Here is a 14,340-nt window from a genome sequence, read left to right as displayed (position 1 = left end):
TAGCGGCCGCGGACGGCTGCACGGGGCCCATGGAAACAACCTCTCACTCAGCAGCACGGTCCTGCAAGTGGGTTTGTGGACCTTTGCTTTATTTGACAACTTATCGTGGGGGGTGGGGCGGACTGTCTCAGCTCGGATAAGAGGTCCGTGGGGAGGGACTCTAACCGGGGACCTCCTAAGGACCAGAAGAGCGCGCGTCCCGCCAAGTGACAGCACGCGCCCTCTCTGTCCGCTCCCCTCCCCCGCGGCCAGTCTCCGGGCAGAGGTGTCTCGCGCCAGCCCGTCCTCCCCCTCTCCTACTCGTCCGGGCGGACCGAGCCTCAGCGGGAGCCCCGCCTGTCTCCCGGCAGCTTGAGCCCCTGAGCGCTCGCTGAGCCTGTCAGTAACCGCCGTTTGCGCTTTCTTTCTTTCTTCTTTTTTTTTTTCCTCCTCTTTTCTTTCCCCCTTCTGCCTTTGTCCCGCTTAGTAACTGGGCTGCGACCAATCGCCGCCTCACCGGCCGGCACCGGCTGGCTCCTGATTGGCTCGCTTGGGGCGCGCAGCCGTCTCCCGCTCCTCAGCTGGAGCAAGGCAGACAAAAGACGCAGGCTCCGGGCTCCGGCAACCAGGCTCAGCCAATCACCAGCCACTTCATCCTCTCATTTCCCCCCCCCTCCCCTCTCGCCTCTCCCTCCCCGCGCGGCTCGCGTGCTCCCGGCACTGACTCCTGGCGAGTGGCCAGCGCCCGGGCCCTACCATTCTGATTGAGGCTGGGGGGAGAAAGGTTGGAGGGTTAAGGAGCCGAGGCCTAGGGAGCGGTGGGGAGAGTTGATAGCCGAGGCGGAGGACAGCTTCTTAAAGAGTCTCTCAGGCACCTGACAGAAGCCCCAACACTTCGAGGCGGAATAGAGTGGAAGGGGCAGTAGCGATGCTGGCCATCCCCCCTGCTCGGCGCGGTTAGGTGGCGCCTCAGCGGGAGAGCGTGGGGGCGGGGGAGGGTGTCCCCCCTCCGCGCCGTTAAAATGAAACTCTAGTGGCTTGAGTCAGGGCAGAGCGTGAGGGGAGCCGGCGCTGGCGAGCTTGCTTGCAGCCGGGCGGGAGCGCACGGCCAAGCAGAGATAACTGGACACTCGGACGGGCCCCCATCCCCAGGCTGCAGCAGCTTCGGTTCCGAGCCCGACCGGAACGGAGCCCGAGTCCTGGCCCCTGAGGGGATTTCTCCCCGCAGACCAGTGGGACCCCGAAACTTGAACGCAATACCCAACCTCCTTTTTATGCCTTCCTTTGTCACTTACCCACCTTTCTCCCAGCGCGTTCTTTTTCCCCCCCTCTCTATTCTCCCTCTCTCGAAGGACACAAAAGTGGCTTCCGCGGAAAGATTTGAAGGCGGTGGGAGCTTTTCTCTTTGGAGAACGACCGTGTAGGAGGGATTTTGGGGAAGCCGCTTTTTAACACTTCTGCCCTCCGCCCCCCAAGCCTTTCTGTACCCCTTCGAGGAGAAGAGCCCGTAGATTGAACGTTCGGGGGGCATTTTGCTGGCTGCCAAAGCAGGAGCGGGGAAGAGGACCCCGTCCTTGTCCTGGTAGTTGGCTGGACTTGTACCGGCCGTTGGAAACCCCGAAGTACATTTCCGAGTGGGACTTTTACAGATATATATTTTTAGATTTTTAAATAGCAGATAAAAAAAATATATGCTTTCTATATATTTCCTGACGACCTGCCCCTGACAGCGCGATGTACAATACGGTGTGGAGTATGGACCGCGATGACGCAGACTGGAGGGAGGTGATGATGCCCTATTCGACAGAACTGATATTTTATATTGAAATGGATCCTCCAGGTACTTGGGAGAAAAAAGAGAGAATCTTGTGATGGGTCTGATTTGTGTTTAACAAAACCTTGGTGATGTTTTCAGGGCAGAAGTATTCTTGGGTGAACTAGGTTCGGGATGAGGGGCAGATTTGCAGTTAGAGCTGCAGTAAAACTGCTTCTGGTTTACACGTTTAAAGTTTTCAGTTAGGACCCCGATCCTATTGTCCTGTGAGAGTGGGGGTGGGGGCTGGGGTGGGGGATGGGAGGAGAGACCCGTTTCTTTTACTTCTTTGCCTTTGCTTGTCGTTCGGTTTTTTTGTCGTACCCTTCACCACCGCCACCCCCCTTTTTTTTTCTTTTTCAATTAAAGATTCTTCTACCTGCAAAGGATGCTTTATATCCCAGTCTTGAAGTCAGTCTTTGCCTTTGGGGAAATTCTTTAAAGCTTGTCATTTCGTACGTTTGTCTTCTTTGGTTCGCTGTGTTTTACGTTGGTTAACTTCTGAAACTGGGTTACCTATGTGATGATTCGTTTTAAGACCCCCTTTTTCTCTCACGGAAACCGAATGCCGGTTAGTGATTTTCAGGGATTGGGCGTTTTTATTCAGTCAAGGCCTTAGTCTGAGGTTTTTCTTTTCAGAATATAGTCACTCAGATCTACGTGCCCTATTTTATTACTCTTTAATTTATGGTGATTTAACTTCATTTATGGGATAGAATTTAACGTAACTTCAATTCTTAGCGTAAAAAAAGGAGAAACCTTTTTTGTGTGAATATATGTGATGTGTACATATATGAGATAGGTTTGAGTATACATAATGTAAAGTATACATACACTGTATTTTTACTTTAGAGCTTTGTCTGAGATCCTTACAGACATTTTGTGTATCTGGTAGGAAAGGAAAAGGAAGGAAAAATGGAAAAGTTGGGTAATTTTTTTTCTTTAAAGTCTACCCCATTTTATGATTATTAGCTGTCAGATTTTCAAACCCTGTTTGCAGTTATAGACAGCACTTTATGTAATGATTTTTGAATAAGTAGAGGGCCTTTGTGACTATTTTTGTTGAGGATGAATTCGTTATGTCTTTAAAAAATGTGTTATAGCTAAGCCTATAGAATAAATTGTGTGTCATTGGGGAATCTCAGTTATCATAAGACTATGTGTTTTTGGAAGCCTTTGAAAGGATTTGAGCCCATGAAAGTGTAATGAAGTATAACTGTCTTATAGGATGTATGTAGAAATTATTTCCTGTGTCCTTGTGAACAGTGAATTATCCTCTTTGTTTTTTTTTGAGAGATAGAGTGTTAAATGATGTTACATTAAAAACTAGTACTAATATTGAATCAACCTTTTTCACTCTTAATGATCACTTAGAATTTTTTCGTTTCCCTTCATTTTGGAGCCTTCTTTATTTGCTTTTATAATTGTGACTGCAATCCAGATGCAGCTTTTTTTGTATTTTACAAAGTTTGTGAGATTTGCCACCCATCTATTGTGTGTATTTCCCCCTTTGTTTCCCCCCAATGGTAAAGCATCATTTCTATTAGATGCATTTATCATTCACATAAATGGAAATTTAGTACATCATTGGTTCCTCTCCTGTAAAAAGTAAGGTTAATAATTCTAGATTTCTGTTACTATAAGAATTATATATTCGAACTGCCTTAGAATCATACTGTATCACATAGTATCTTGCCTTGCAGACATACAAAGGGAATTTGTTGGGCGGAGAGGTGAGTGGGGAGGAGGGGAGAAAATGAAGAAGGCAGTAATATTTGAAAAATATGGGCCTGGTAGAAGTGTAGACCGAGTTGAGTTGAGTTGTCCAGAAATGATTTTAAGAAAAGTGAACTATTATAATTATGTAGTAGTGTGGGTCTTACAAGATTGTATAGAAAATTCTGATCCAAACTTTGTGTATTCCATGGAAATAAACTTTTGAGTTTAAAATGTTCATCGTTAAAAGAAATTTTGCATACTGTGATTCTAGTCAGAATATTGAAAGTATGGTTATGCTGCTCTTTATTACCCATTTTATAGTCTTAATGTAGAATACAGTTAGTTATTCCTAACAGCTTTTTAAAAAGGAAGCACACTTGAGTATGCTGAAGTATTGCCTATGAAGTGAAGTAAAAGTGTAATGTAAATAATGTGAGCAACCTTGTTTTGTGTGGTAAATTAAGTTTCGAAACATTTAAAACTAAGTTGATTTTTAGTGAAGAGGTTGCAGCATGTCTTGTATCTGCCTTTTTCCTAGTTCCTGTCCCAGATCAAGCTCTTATTTCCTGCCTGGACTGGTGTGATAGTGCACTGACTGTTCTCCCCATTTCTACTCTGTCCAATCCACAGTATTATTAAAATATCATCTGATGATTTACCTTCCAATGGTAAATCTTCCGATGACTTTAAAAACCGTCCAATGGCTTCCCTTTGCCTACTGAAAAAAAGCCCTTTCTTGCTTATCCTGTCACGTAAGTCCCTTTATTTTTGCTTCCAGCCTAATATTCCAGTCTTTTCTCCTCCTGGAGTCCATCACAAGTTCTGTGGAAGCTATTTTATACTTGCTGTTCCTTACTGTGTGTGTTTTCCTCATCCTCGGATGCCTTTCACTTTGGGTTGGAATCTTGTATATGTTAAGGGCCCTGGTGAGATGCCTTCTATGCCAGAATGTATGTTCCATGATCCCTTCTGTTAGGAGACATCCTTCCCTCACTCTTCTAGCACTTCTCAGATAGAACTTCTTCCATTCTGTCTAGAGTAGCTTCTGCATTTATTTATATATACTTCCCCCTTTGGAATTGTCTTCCCACCAGCTTATGAGCTTCTTAGCTTGCTCAAGGTCTTGCAAGTAGTAGACAATTTAATAAATATGTGAATTAATGAATACCTAAGGAGCATCATTTCTTTCTAGCCTTTAAGTGCTTTTCTACTTAAGGTCTTTGGTCACCTCATTTCTTGGCTATTGCAATAGCCTAGGGTTAAGTAACTTTCAAATTAAACAGTTGTTGACTTAGGTTCCTTAACTATAATATTAATATTACAGTTTTCAAAGTATGGCTTTCATTTTAATTTTAGACTGAAGCATAAATGTGAAGTTTTTATCTGTTATTGCTTCCAGCAGCCTCAAAAACTAGTATTGAAAGGTGTTTCCCTCCAGCCTGTATTTTCAAAAACTACCATTACCATGCATCCTGAAGGTTTCTAATAACTGCACGGATTGCTACATCTATTACAATTTATTGACAACGTAAGGATTGGATCCAGATGGGACTTTGATGTCTTAATGTTTATGTAGTTCCCAGAAATACTGGGAAATACTGGACTGTTTAGATGAAACAAAACTTTTTATTTTGGAGATGTTAAGATTATGGTACAGAGAATTGCTTTTAAGCATCTCAGTTAGTCCTGTTGTGATTTGGGAATCAGGATTATTCCATAACAGAACAGTTGCTGGATAGGCCTCTCAGAGAGCCCTGTTTTGGTATAGGAGCTATTGGAGGATTACCAGTACATAACTGATCATAAACTCATGCCCAGAGCTTATAGATAGTGGTCTATTAGCTTGCACTTTAGTTTTGACATTGTTATTGTATTTATTTTGAGGAGATGTAATAAATGATTTATTTTTTAAACTAATGGATACAATTCTTTTTAAGATTGTCTGTAGACTTTTTTGTTCTTATCAAGACAAATTTCTGAAATAATCTGTACGGCAGCAACATCTCCTCAGTGGTCACTAGAAAATTAAAAATTTAATTGCTTGGCAAAACATAAATACAGGAAGGTCTAGAAAAGTGGTTCTCATTTTTTTTTTTTTAATCTCAGTACCCTATTTTTTTTTTTTTTCGGTACGTGGACCTCTCACTGTTGTGGCCTCTCCCATTGCGGAGCACAGGCTCCGGCCGCACAGACTCAGCGGCCATGGCTCACGGGCCCAGCCGCTCCGCGGTATGTGGGATCTTCCCGGACCAGGGCACGAACCAGTGTCCGAACCAGTGTCCCCTGCATTGGCAGGCGTACTCTCAACCACTGCGCCACCAGGGAAGCCCTCAGTACCCCTTTTATACTCTTAAAAATTATTGAGGATCCCAAAGAGTTTCTGTTTAAGTGGGTTGTATCTATTGAAATTTACTATTTTAGAATAAAACTGAGAAGTTAAAAATATTTAATTCATTTAGAAATAATAAAGCATTACATGTTAACATAACTTTAAAATGAGAAAATAGCTATATTTCCCAAAAAACAAACAAAAAAATGGGAAGAGTGGCATCATTTTATGTTTTTGCAAATAACTTTAATGTCTGGCTTAAATGGAAGACATGTAAATTCCTAAGTCTGCTCCTCTATTCAGTCTGTTGAGATACCACAGGTCATAGCCTCTGGAAAACTCCACTACACAGTTTGTGAATGAATGAGAGTACAGAAGGCAAGTAATGTCTTAGTGACATTCTGAAAGTATTTTTGATCTGTTGGACCCTCTGAAAAGGTCTTGGGGACTCTCATTGGTCTCTGGACTACACTTTGAGAAGTACTGGTTTAGTAGTTACTTGACTACATAGTTTGATGGCCAACCCAGTAAAGTATCTTCTGACTTTTTTGAAGCCAAATGAAAAGGTTGTTTCAGGAAACTTTCTTGCTTTGGCATACTTGGTATTTTCATCCTGGTAAAATTTAGATTAAGTGACATTCTGGTGGAGAACTAGCATACTGGCCCTGTGGTTGAAGGAAATATCTGCTGAGAAGCAACACTGAAGAAATAGGTCACCTGCCACCATGTGGTCCTTACTATTAGCAGACTGAGCATTCTGCTTCTCTGTAATTTTTCTTTATAACTCTGAACATTTGATGGATTCATCTTATGTAAAATGCTTCTCCTATGTGTAGTAAGGTATTTCTTTTATGAGCTACATGTCACTTTTTAATGATGCTGTAGTATGGGACAAATGTTAATATCATCAAATGATGTAAAAAGCCATGCCAACTTTTTCTGCATGTTCTTATTGAAAAAGATTAGCCATTGCTTTCATTTAATATATTATAGTTTATAGTATATCCAACTATGTTTCATTAGAAATATGGTAAGTCTTCATTTTATAATGCTTTTAAAATTTATTCTCATTTTTTATATTTATCTTAGAACGTAGAAAAGATTGGACATGTTTATGGTCACCATATTTAACAAAGTAGATAGAAAAATAATTACAAATATGTCTGTGTGATATGATAATTTTTATTGATATTAAAGGGGGATGTAGTCTGAATGTAGTAGGAAGAACACAGGCTTTGGAAACAGATGGTATGGGTCCCATACCTAGCTTTGCTTCTTACTCTGCCCAAGGTTACGTGCCTAGTGCTTAACCTCTGTGAGCATCCATTTTCTCTTTTGTAAAATTGAACTAATATGTACCTTTCACAGTTGTTCTGGGAATTAGAAGTACTATATCATAATATAGCACAGTGTTTGGCACATGTTATATACTCAGTTCATTGTAGCTTATATTTTAAAGCATATTTTTGTTTAAAGATTTTTTTTTTGATGTGGACCACCTTCAAAGTCTCTATTGAATTTGTTACAATGTTTTTATGTTTTGGTTTTCTGGCTGTGGGGCATGAGGGATCCTAGCTCCCTCACCCCCTGCACCAGAAGGCGAAGTCTCAACCACTGGACCGCCAGGGAAGTCCCTCTTAAAGCATATTGATAATATTTAATTATCTTAACTCTACTGCTTTGGACACTCTTGCAGTCAAAACCTCTTGAGCTATCTTGCTCCATTCTTGTCTTATCCTTGACATTTAAACTGGGGCCGTTTTGTTTTTGGAAGAATTCTCTAGGGTCCTTTCTAGTTATAACATCTCATGAGTCTATGGAAATACGACTCAAGTCATCCTTTCTTTTTAGTTTCTATTGCCCTTGTTCCTCATCACCTAGCATTTGAAATGGTTTGTAATGCGGTAATTGTTGCCAACATTTGTTGAGTAGTTATTACAGAACAAGCACTATGTAAATGCTTTCATATGTAGTATTTCCTTTAGCCATACCACAACCTTATAAAATAAGCACTATTAGTATCCCACTTTACAGACAGGAAACTGAGGCATAAATGTGTTTAGTAAATTATTCAGTGCCTCACAGCCAGCAAGTAGCAGAGCAGGTCTGTCTGCCTGACTCTAATGCCCAAGTTCTTAATCAGTGCCTCCTAAGTGATTGCTTTTTTTCTAATTTTTTCCCCTCCCCCATAAATTCATCCTGAATTCTTCAGCCAGGTTAATCCTACAGAAATGTTATTTTCATCATCTTACTGCTCTATTTAGAAATAATGAGCAGCTCTCCATTTCCTTTAAGCAGAGGCTATATTCTTAAACTTGGCTTACATAGTCTTTAGTAATATGGTACCAATTTACATTTCCAACTTAAATACTAATCCTCTATTCTCATTTCTCATCTTGCCCAATTCCTTGCTTATCCCCTCAATATACCTTGCTTATCCCCTCAATATACCTTGCTTATTTCCACCTCCAGCCTTTTGGTTATGCCGCTTCTTGTGTTAGATTATGCCCATTCCACCCCATCTTCAAATCAGGATCCTTTGCAAGTCCTTCTTCCTTTTTTTCTTCCTCTGAAAATTCTAGCACTGAACCCCTTAATTATCTAGGGCTAAGGTCTGTTATTTTGACACAAAATCATGTTATATTATAGCACTAATTATTTTGTGAATATAATTTATCTCCCCAACAAGGTAAGCTGCTTGAGGTCAAGCTGTCATATTTCTTTTGTATCTATTTTTTTTCTCTAAATACCCAGTGTCCAAATATTTTGTTAAATCTTAGACCTGTGGACCCAACCAGCTTCATTTGTGACTTGTTTCAAAATATTGATATTATTTATTATCAACATGTGACCTTTAAACTTATAAAGGTAATTTATTCTAACAAAAGAAATAATGAAAAATTCCAATACTTAATGTTATCAGCAAAATTTTATGGTTTCGTGTAAAAGTCACATTTGAAATTTGGAATAATTAAAGTGAGTAGTAAGTTTCTGAAAGTTTGTTAGGCTAGTTTTAACACAGTATTGGGTCAAATGTAGATTTAATTTACTTAATGTGTTACTATCCCAATTAAATTTAGATTGTGTAGGACCTGACTTGGGATAGCAAGGTAAGGTCAAGCATAGAGCCTTATAAATCAGTTTCCAAATTGTTTGCCCATATATGGTATATTTTTTGTTTCTTGTGTATTATTTGTAAGTTACTATAAAGTAAGAGGGTTATCTAATTTTTTTAATAAAAGAGTCAGTAGGCTAGGTCCAGCCTGCCAGATCATACCATTTTGCATGTCCCACGTTAATATAAAAACTGCCCTGTGCCCTGTGAATATGAGCCAACACAAAGCCAAAGTCAACACCATGATGTCATACCATCCGCCATTATCCAGCCTTGGATTTCCTGTCTGATGTTCTGTTTGTGGACCAGATTAGTTGTCTCCCCGTGTGTAAGGGTATAGGGCAACAAATCCAGAGCATGTAGCTATGTAATCTTAAATACCTATTGTTATAGTTTCTTTTTTTTTTTTGGCTATGCCATGTGGCTTGCAGGATTTTAGTTCCCCGACCAGGGATTGAACCCGGGCCATGGCAGTGAAAGCGCCAAGTACTAATCACTGGACCACCAGGGAATTCCCTAGTTTCTTTTTTTTAAAACTTAAGAAAAAGTAAATTCAATCATGAGTCAAAATTTAAAATTTGTGTATAAATTGTTTTGGAGAAGGCCTTATTGAAATGATTGTGCTAGAAGAATACTGCTTTAGAGTTCGTTCTTTCACATGTATCCTTTTTAACTTTCTAACTCTACAGCTGAGTCACTCAGTATGGTATAATTCCTGTTGAACTTCTAATATGCATTTGTAGAATTAGCTACAAACCTTTTTTTAAAGATAGTTTAAGATAAATTTTATTTTTCTTATTTAAAGCACTACAAAAATACTACATAGTCATTGTGGAAAAGATAAAAAATACAGATAAGTAAAAAGAAGAAAGTAAGAGCTCCCGATCCTACCACACAGAATAACCACTGTGATCACCTTTAGATATATTCTTTCACGTGTGTATTTCTCATTTCAAATTCAAATGAGACAGTACTGTAAATATCTGCTTTTTAAGGTATTTATACAAACTTTTACATTTGAGAATAGTTTTAGATTTACAGAAAAGTTGCACAGAGAATTCCCATATACCTTTCACCCTGTTAAATACCTGCTTTTAAAAAAAATTTATTTAATTTATTTTTATTTTTGACTGTATTGGGTCTTCATTGCTGCGCACGGGCTTTCTCTAGTTGCGGTGAGCTGGGGCTTCTCTTCGTTGCGGTACAAGGGCTTCTCATTGTGGTGACCTCTCCTGTTGCAGAGCATGGGCTCTAGGCGCGTGGGGTTCAGTAGCTGTGGTGCATGGGCTCAGTGGTTGTGGCTCATGGACTCTAGAGCGCAGGCCAGTAGTGTGGCACACGGGCTTAGTTGTTCTGCGGCATGTGGGATCTTCCCGGACCAGGGATTGAACCTGTGTCCCCTGCATTGGCAGGTGGGTGCTTAACTACTGCACCACCCGGGAAGCCCAACACCTGCTTTTTTTTCATTTAATTTGTCATGAACACTTTCCCATACATAGTACTGAGAGTTAAATATAAGACAGGCCTTTTCCTATCTTACCAGTTGCTTTCTAGAAGATGAGGAAGCTAACTTCTCTGGTTGACAGTTTCCTTACTTGAGTCATGTAGGTGTTGGAATAGAGTATAGTAGTATATTAAGTAAATGAGTGTGAAGAGAGAATTTTGTAAAACTGTAAATGCCAAATTTCAAAGTTTAGTAAATTAAGTAAGTTTGGTATATGAAGCCTTGGACTTGTAGAATGATTTATGATTTGAATGACTGATGTTAAAAATTAGGACACTTAAAGTAACCCATAGATCAACCCATACATGTCAATTAAAATGTATTAGCTAGTTAGAAATTTAGAGGCAATATAGTGGGGCTGTTAAGAGAGAGGGTTCTGGAATCAGATTGCCTGAGTTCAGATTGTGCCTCTGCCACTTCGTAGCATATGTCATTGAGCAATTTACTTATGTTTTCTGTGTTTTGGTTTCCTCACCTAAAAAATGGGGATGATGATGGTCCCTACTTCAGTAGGATTGTTGTGAGAATTAACAACTGTAAAGCAGCTAACACGCCCAGACCATATTAAGCATCCAAAAATGTTTTTGTTCATGTGTATTGATTAATTCATGTTTTTCAACAAATATTTGATTGCCAGATAGTGTTCTAGGTATAGCAGTGAACAGAACAGCAAAGCTCCCTGTATTCATGGAGTATACATTTTTTTTTTTGGAGTATACATTTTTAAGGGAGGGGAGAGAACAAAGAATAAACAAATTCATAAGTGAAATACATAGTGATGGTGATAAATGATATGGAGAAAAAGCAGAGAACAAAAAGAGAGTGCTGGGTGGGGGACCTGCTATTTTAAATAATAGGACAGGGAGGGCCTGACCTAAAGGAAATGAGGGGGCTAGCCAGGTAGATATATGGGAGCTGAGAGGGCGGGGGAGTGTGCCTGGTAGAGGGGATACCATATGACTTACTCTGAGGCAGGAGCGTGTGTGTCATGTATTCAGGGATCGTCTACGAGGCTAGTGTGGTTGGAGTGGAATGAGGGGAAAGTAGTAAGATTTAAAGACAAGTAATGGTGTGTATGGTGGGGAAGACCATGTAGGACATTGTAAGAACTTTGGCTTTTAAAACTTGACTGAGGAATATAGCCAATATTTTATAACTATAAATGGAATATAACCTTTAAAAATTGTGGATCACTATTCTGTACACCTGTAACTTGTACATCAACTTATACTTCAATAAAAAAAAAACTTAACTGTGGTGAGAAGCCATCCAAGATATTAAACAGTGATGTATTATGATTCCTGGCTTAAAAGGATGATTCTGGCTGCTGGTGGAAGTGGAGAAACTAGTTAGGAAGCTACTGCAATAAGCAAGCTGAGGGATGGTAGTGGCTTGGATAAGGGTGGACGCTGAGGAGGTGGTGAAAGTAGTTGGATTCTGAATATTATGACCAGTTATGTAGCTTGTCATTTCTAAACTGACTTAATTATTTTCTAATTTCTTAGCTTTAAGTATGCTTTAGTAATGAAAAGATTTAGCTTTTAAAATTATGTCAAAACTATATATTTTGGATGGATTTTTCTCTTTTTTGAAGTGTTATAATTTCTAATCTCTGCCATCTGAGTGCAAAGCAGCATGATATGTGGCCTTAGTTATTTGATGAAGGCTTACTCATAAGTTGCTTTGATAAACATTACTGTATAAATCTAGACTGTACTATAATTTACTTTCAAAAGTAACTTTGAAAAGAAAATTATCTTAAAGTTCTAAGTTTCTGTGGTGGGCTTTGAAGGGGAGAAGAAATTAAAGAGAAGGAAACCATGCCATATATGTTTCATTTTACTTTATGTGCTAAAGTTGTTAGTGTTTTAGAATAATTAAACTATATTTATGTGTTTTTGCTTATTAGTGGAATGCTTAAGTGCTTGAGTATAGACATTGCTTTGAAATAGGGAAGTGTTGCTCAGTGTTTAGGAGCTCTGAACTCGGGCTGCTTGGATTTCCAGTTCTAGCCCTGTCTACTTCTGGTTTGTGACCCTGGACAGTTTCTTAATCTATATAGCAGGGAGAAGAATATTAACCCCATTGTAGGGTTGTTGTGAGAATTACATGAATCAGTACATGTTAGACACCTAGAGCAGGTATCTGTTGTTGTTATTATTTTTATTATTAAGCTGGGATGCTTTGTGACATATCTCCTCTGTTCCATTCAGATGAAGCACCAGCCTAACATTTAAATTGAATTGAAAAGTAATTTAAATCTTTATTCCATCTTCTCAAAAATGCCAAAGGGGATTACATTCATACCATATTGCATTACCACTTAAAATCTGATTTCCCCATTTTTTTTAAGAGTATCTTTTTAAAAATAATTAATTTTGTCTGCACTGGGTCTTCATCGTGGCACATGGGCTTCTCTAGTTGCGGCACGTGGGCTTCTCTAGTTGTGTGCAGGCTCTAGAGCGTGCGGGCTCAGTAGTTGCAGCGCGTGGGCTTCTCTAGGTGTAATGCACGGGCTCTCTAGTTGCAGCATGTGGGCTTTGCTAGTTGCAGCATGTGGGTTCTAGAATGCGTGGGTCCAGTAGTTGTGGCGTGTGGGCTCTCTAGTTGCAGTGCGTGGGCTCAGTAGTTGTGGCACATGGGCTTAGTTGTGGTATGTGGGATCCTAGTTCCCCAACCAGGGATCGAACCCAGGCCCCCTGCATTGGGAGCTCGGAGTCTCAACCACTGGACCACCAGGGAAGTCCCTGATTTCTCCATTTTTGATCAGTGTCTTTGCACGGTTAATCCCAGACTTCCTTCTCTCTTTTAAAACTTGCCAAACTCTATAGCAACTTGAACAGTCTCATTGTTTTTGTTTCTTTCCTCCCTTTCTCAAACTTATTAGTTTCTCTTCCAGGAGTACCTGTTTCCCTTTCAGCTCTCTCCTTTGCCTATTTCATTACTCTGATCTGTATAATAAGGGCCAGGAACCAAGGGAGTAAAGAAAAGAAGCTATGAATACTCATATAGCAACATATTTCATTTTGTCACACTTCTCTGCCATAGAGGGTATAACATGTTTGACTTTTAGAAAGAAGTTTGCTTAAGACAATCAGGTAGTTCAGACCTGTTGTAGGATGTTAGCTCAGGACTTGGGAGTTTAGTCTTTTTCCTAGTAGTCATGAACTATGTAAGAGAAGTTATCACTTCTGTCTGACGGAGATTGACGTGGGCCTCTCTTTTGATTCCTAGGGATCAACAATGGGCATTTAGAGTAGAGTTGCCAGATAAAATACATTCAGTATGTCCCATGCAATATTTGGGACATATTTATACTAGAAAGTTATTCATTGTTTATCTGGAATTCAAATTTAACTGGGTGTCTTGTGTTTTTATTTGCTAAATTTGCCAAGCCTAATTTAGAGAGAGGCTAGACAGTTGAATAGACACTATTTCCTAGTACATTCTCCCCATGGAGATAGATGTGTAGGGATAGACATGTAACTTGTTGTAATGGATATCAGGATTTTTTAGTTTCAGTAGCAAAAAGTCCAACTCAAATTGCTGTAAGCAAAGAGAATTTATGGGTTTGTGTAGTTGAAAAGTTGAAAGGGGATGAGGGAATAAACAGGGTTGTACTGTATAGCACAGGGAACTATATCCAATCTCTTGGGATAAACCATAATGGAAAAGAATATAAAAAAAGAATGTATATATGTGTATAACTGAGTCACTTTGCTGTACAGCAGAAATTAGCACAACATTGTAAATCAACTATACTTCAGTTAAAAAAAAAAAAAAAAGGGAATGGGGGTCCCTGGCTGGGTTTGACTAAGGCTGTCAGGCTTTGGCCCTGTTTTTCTGCATTTCTCTTGGCTCTCCCCTATATCAGTTTTTTT

General features: G+C 39.7%; 1 protein-coding gene across 3 annotated transcripts in view; it reads left to right on the top strand.

Annotated features, from left to right (window-relative positions):
• Positions 1 to 865: 865 nt before the first annotated feature.
• The window catches only part of PIK3R3 (phosphoinositide-3-kinase regulatory subunit 3), an 80,334-nt gene continuing 66,859 nt past the window's right edge, over positions 866 to 14,340 (top strand). For 2 of the 3 annotated variants that reach the window (XM_065898223.1, XM_065898221.1), the window contains exon 1: positions 1,714 to 1,819. In XM_065898223.1, the coding sequence (XP_065754295.1) occupies positions 1,714 to 1,819 (106 nt within the window). Of the gene's footprint in view, positions 962 to 1,709; positions 1,820 to 14,340 lie in introns of those variants that run through there. The other variant, XM_065898224.1, reaches the window with a different exon arrangement.

This window comes from Phocoena phocoena, chromosome 1 (genome assembly GCF_963924675.1).
Source record: "Phocoena phocoena chromosome 1, mPhoPho1.1, whole genome shotgun sequence".
Classification (NCBI taxonomy): Eukaryota; Metazoa; Chordata; class Mammalia; order Artiodactyla; family Phocoenidae; genus Phocoena; species Phocoena phocoena.
Note: the sequence above shows the minus strand (reverse complement) of the source record. Positions and strands in the feature narration are given on the sequence as shown.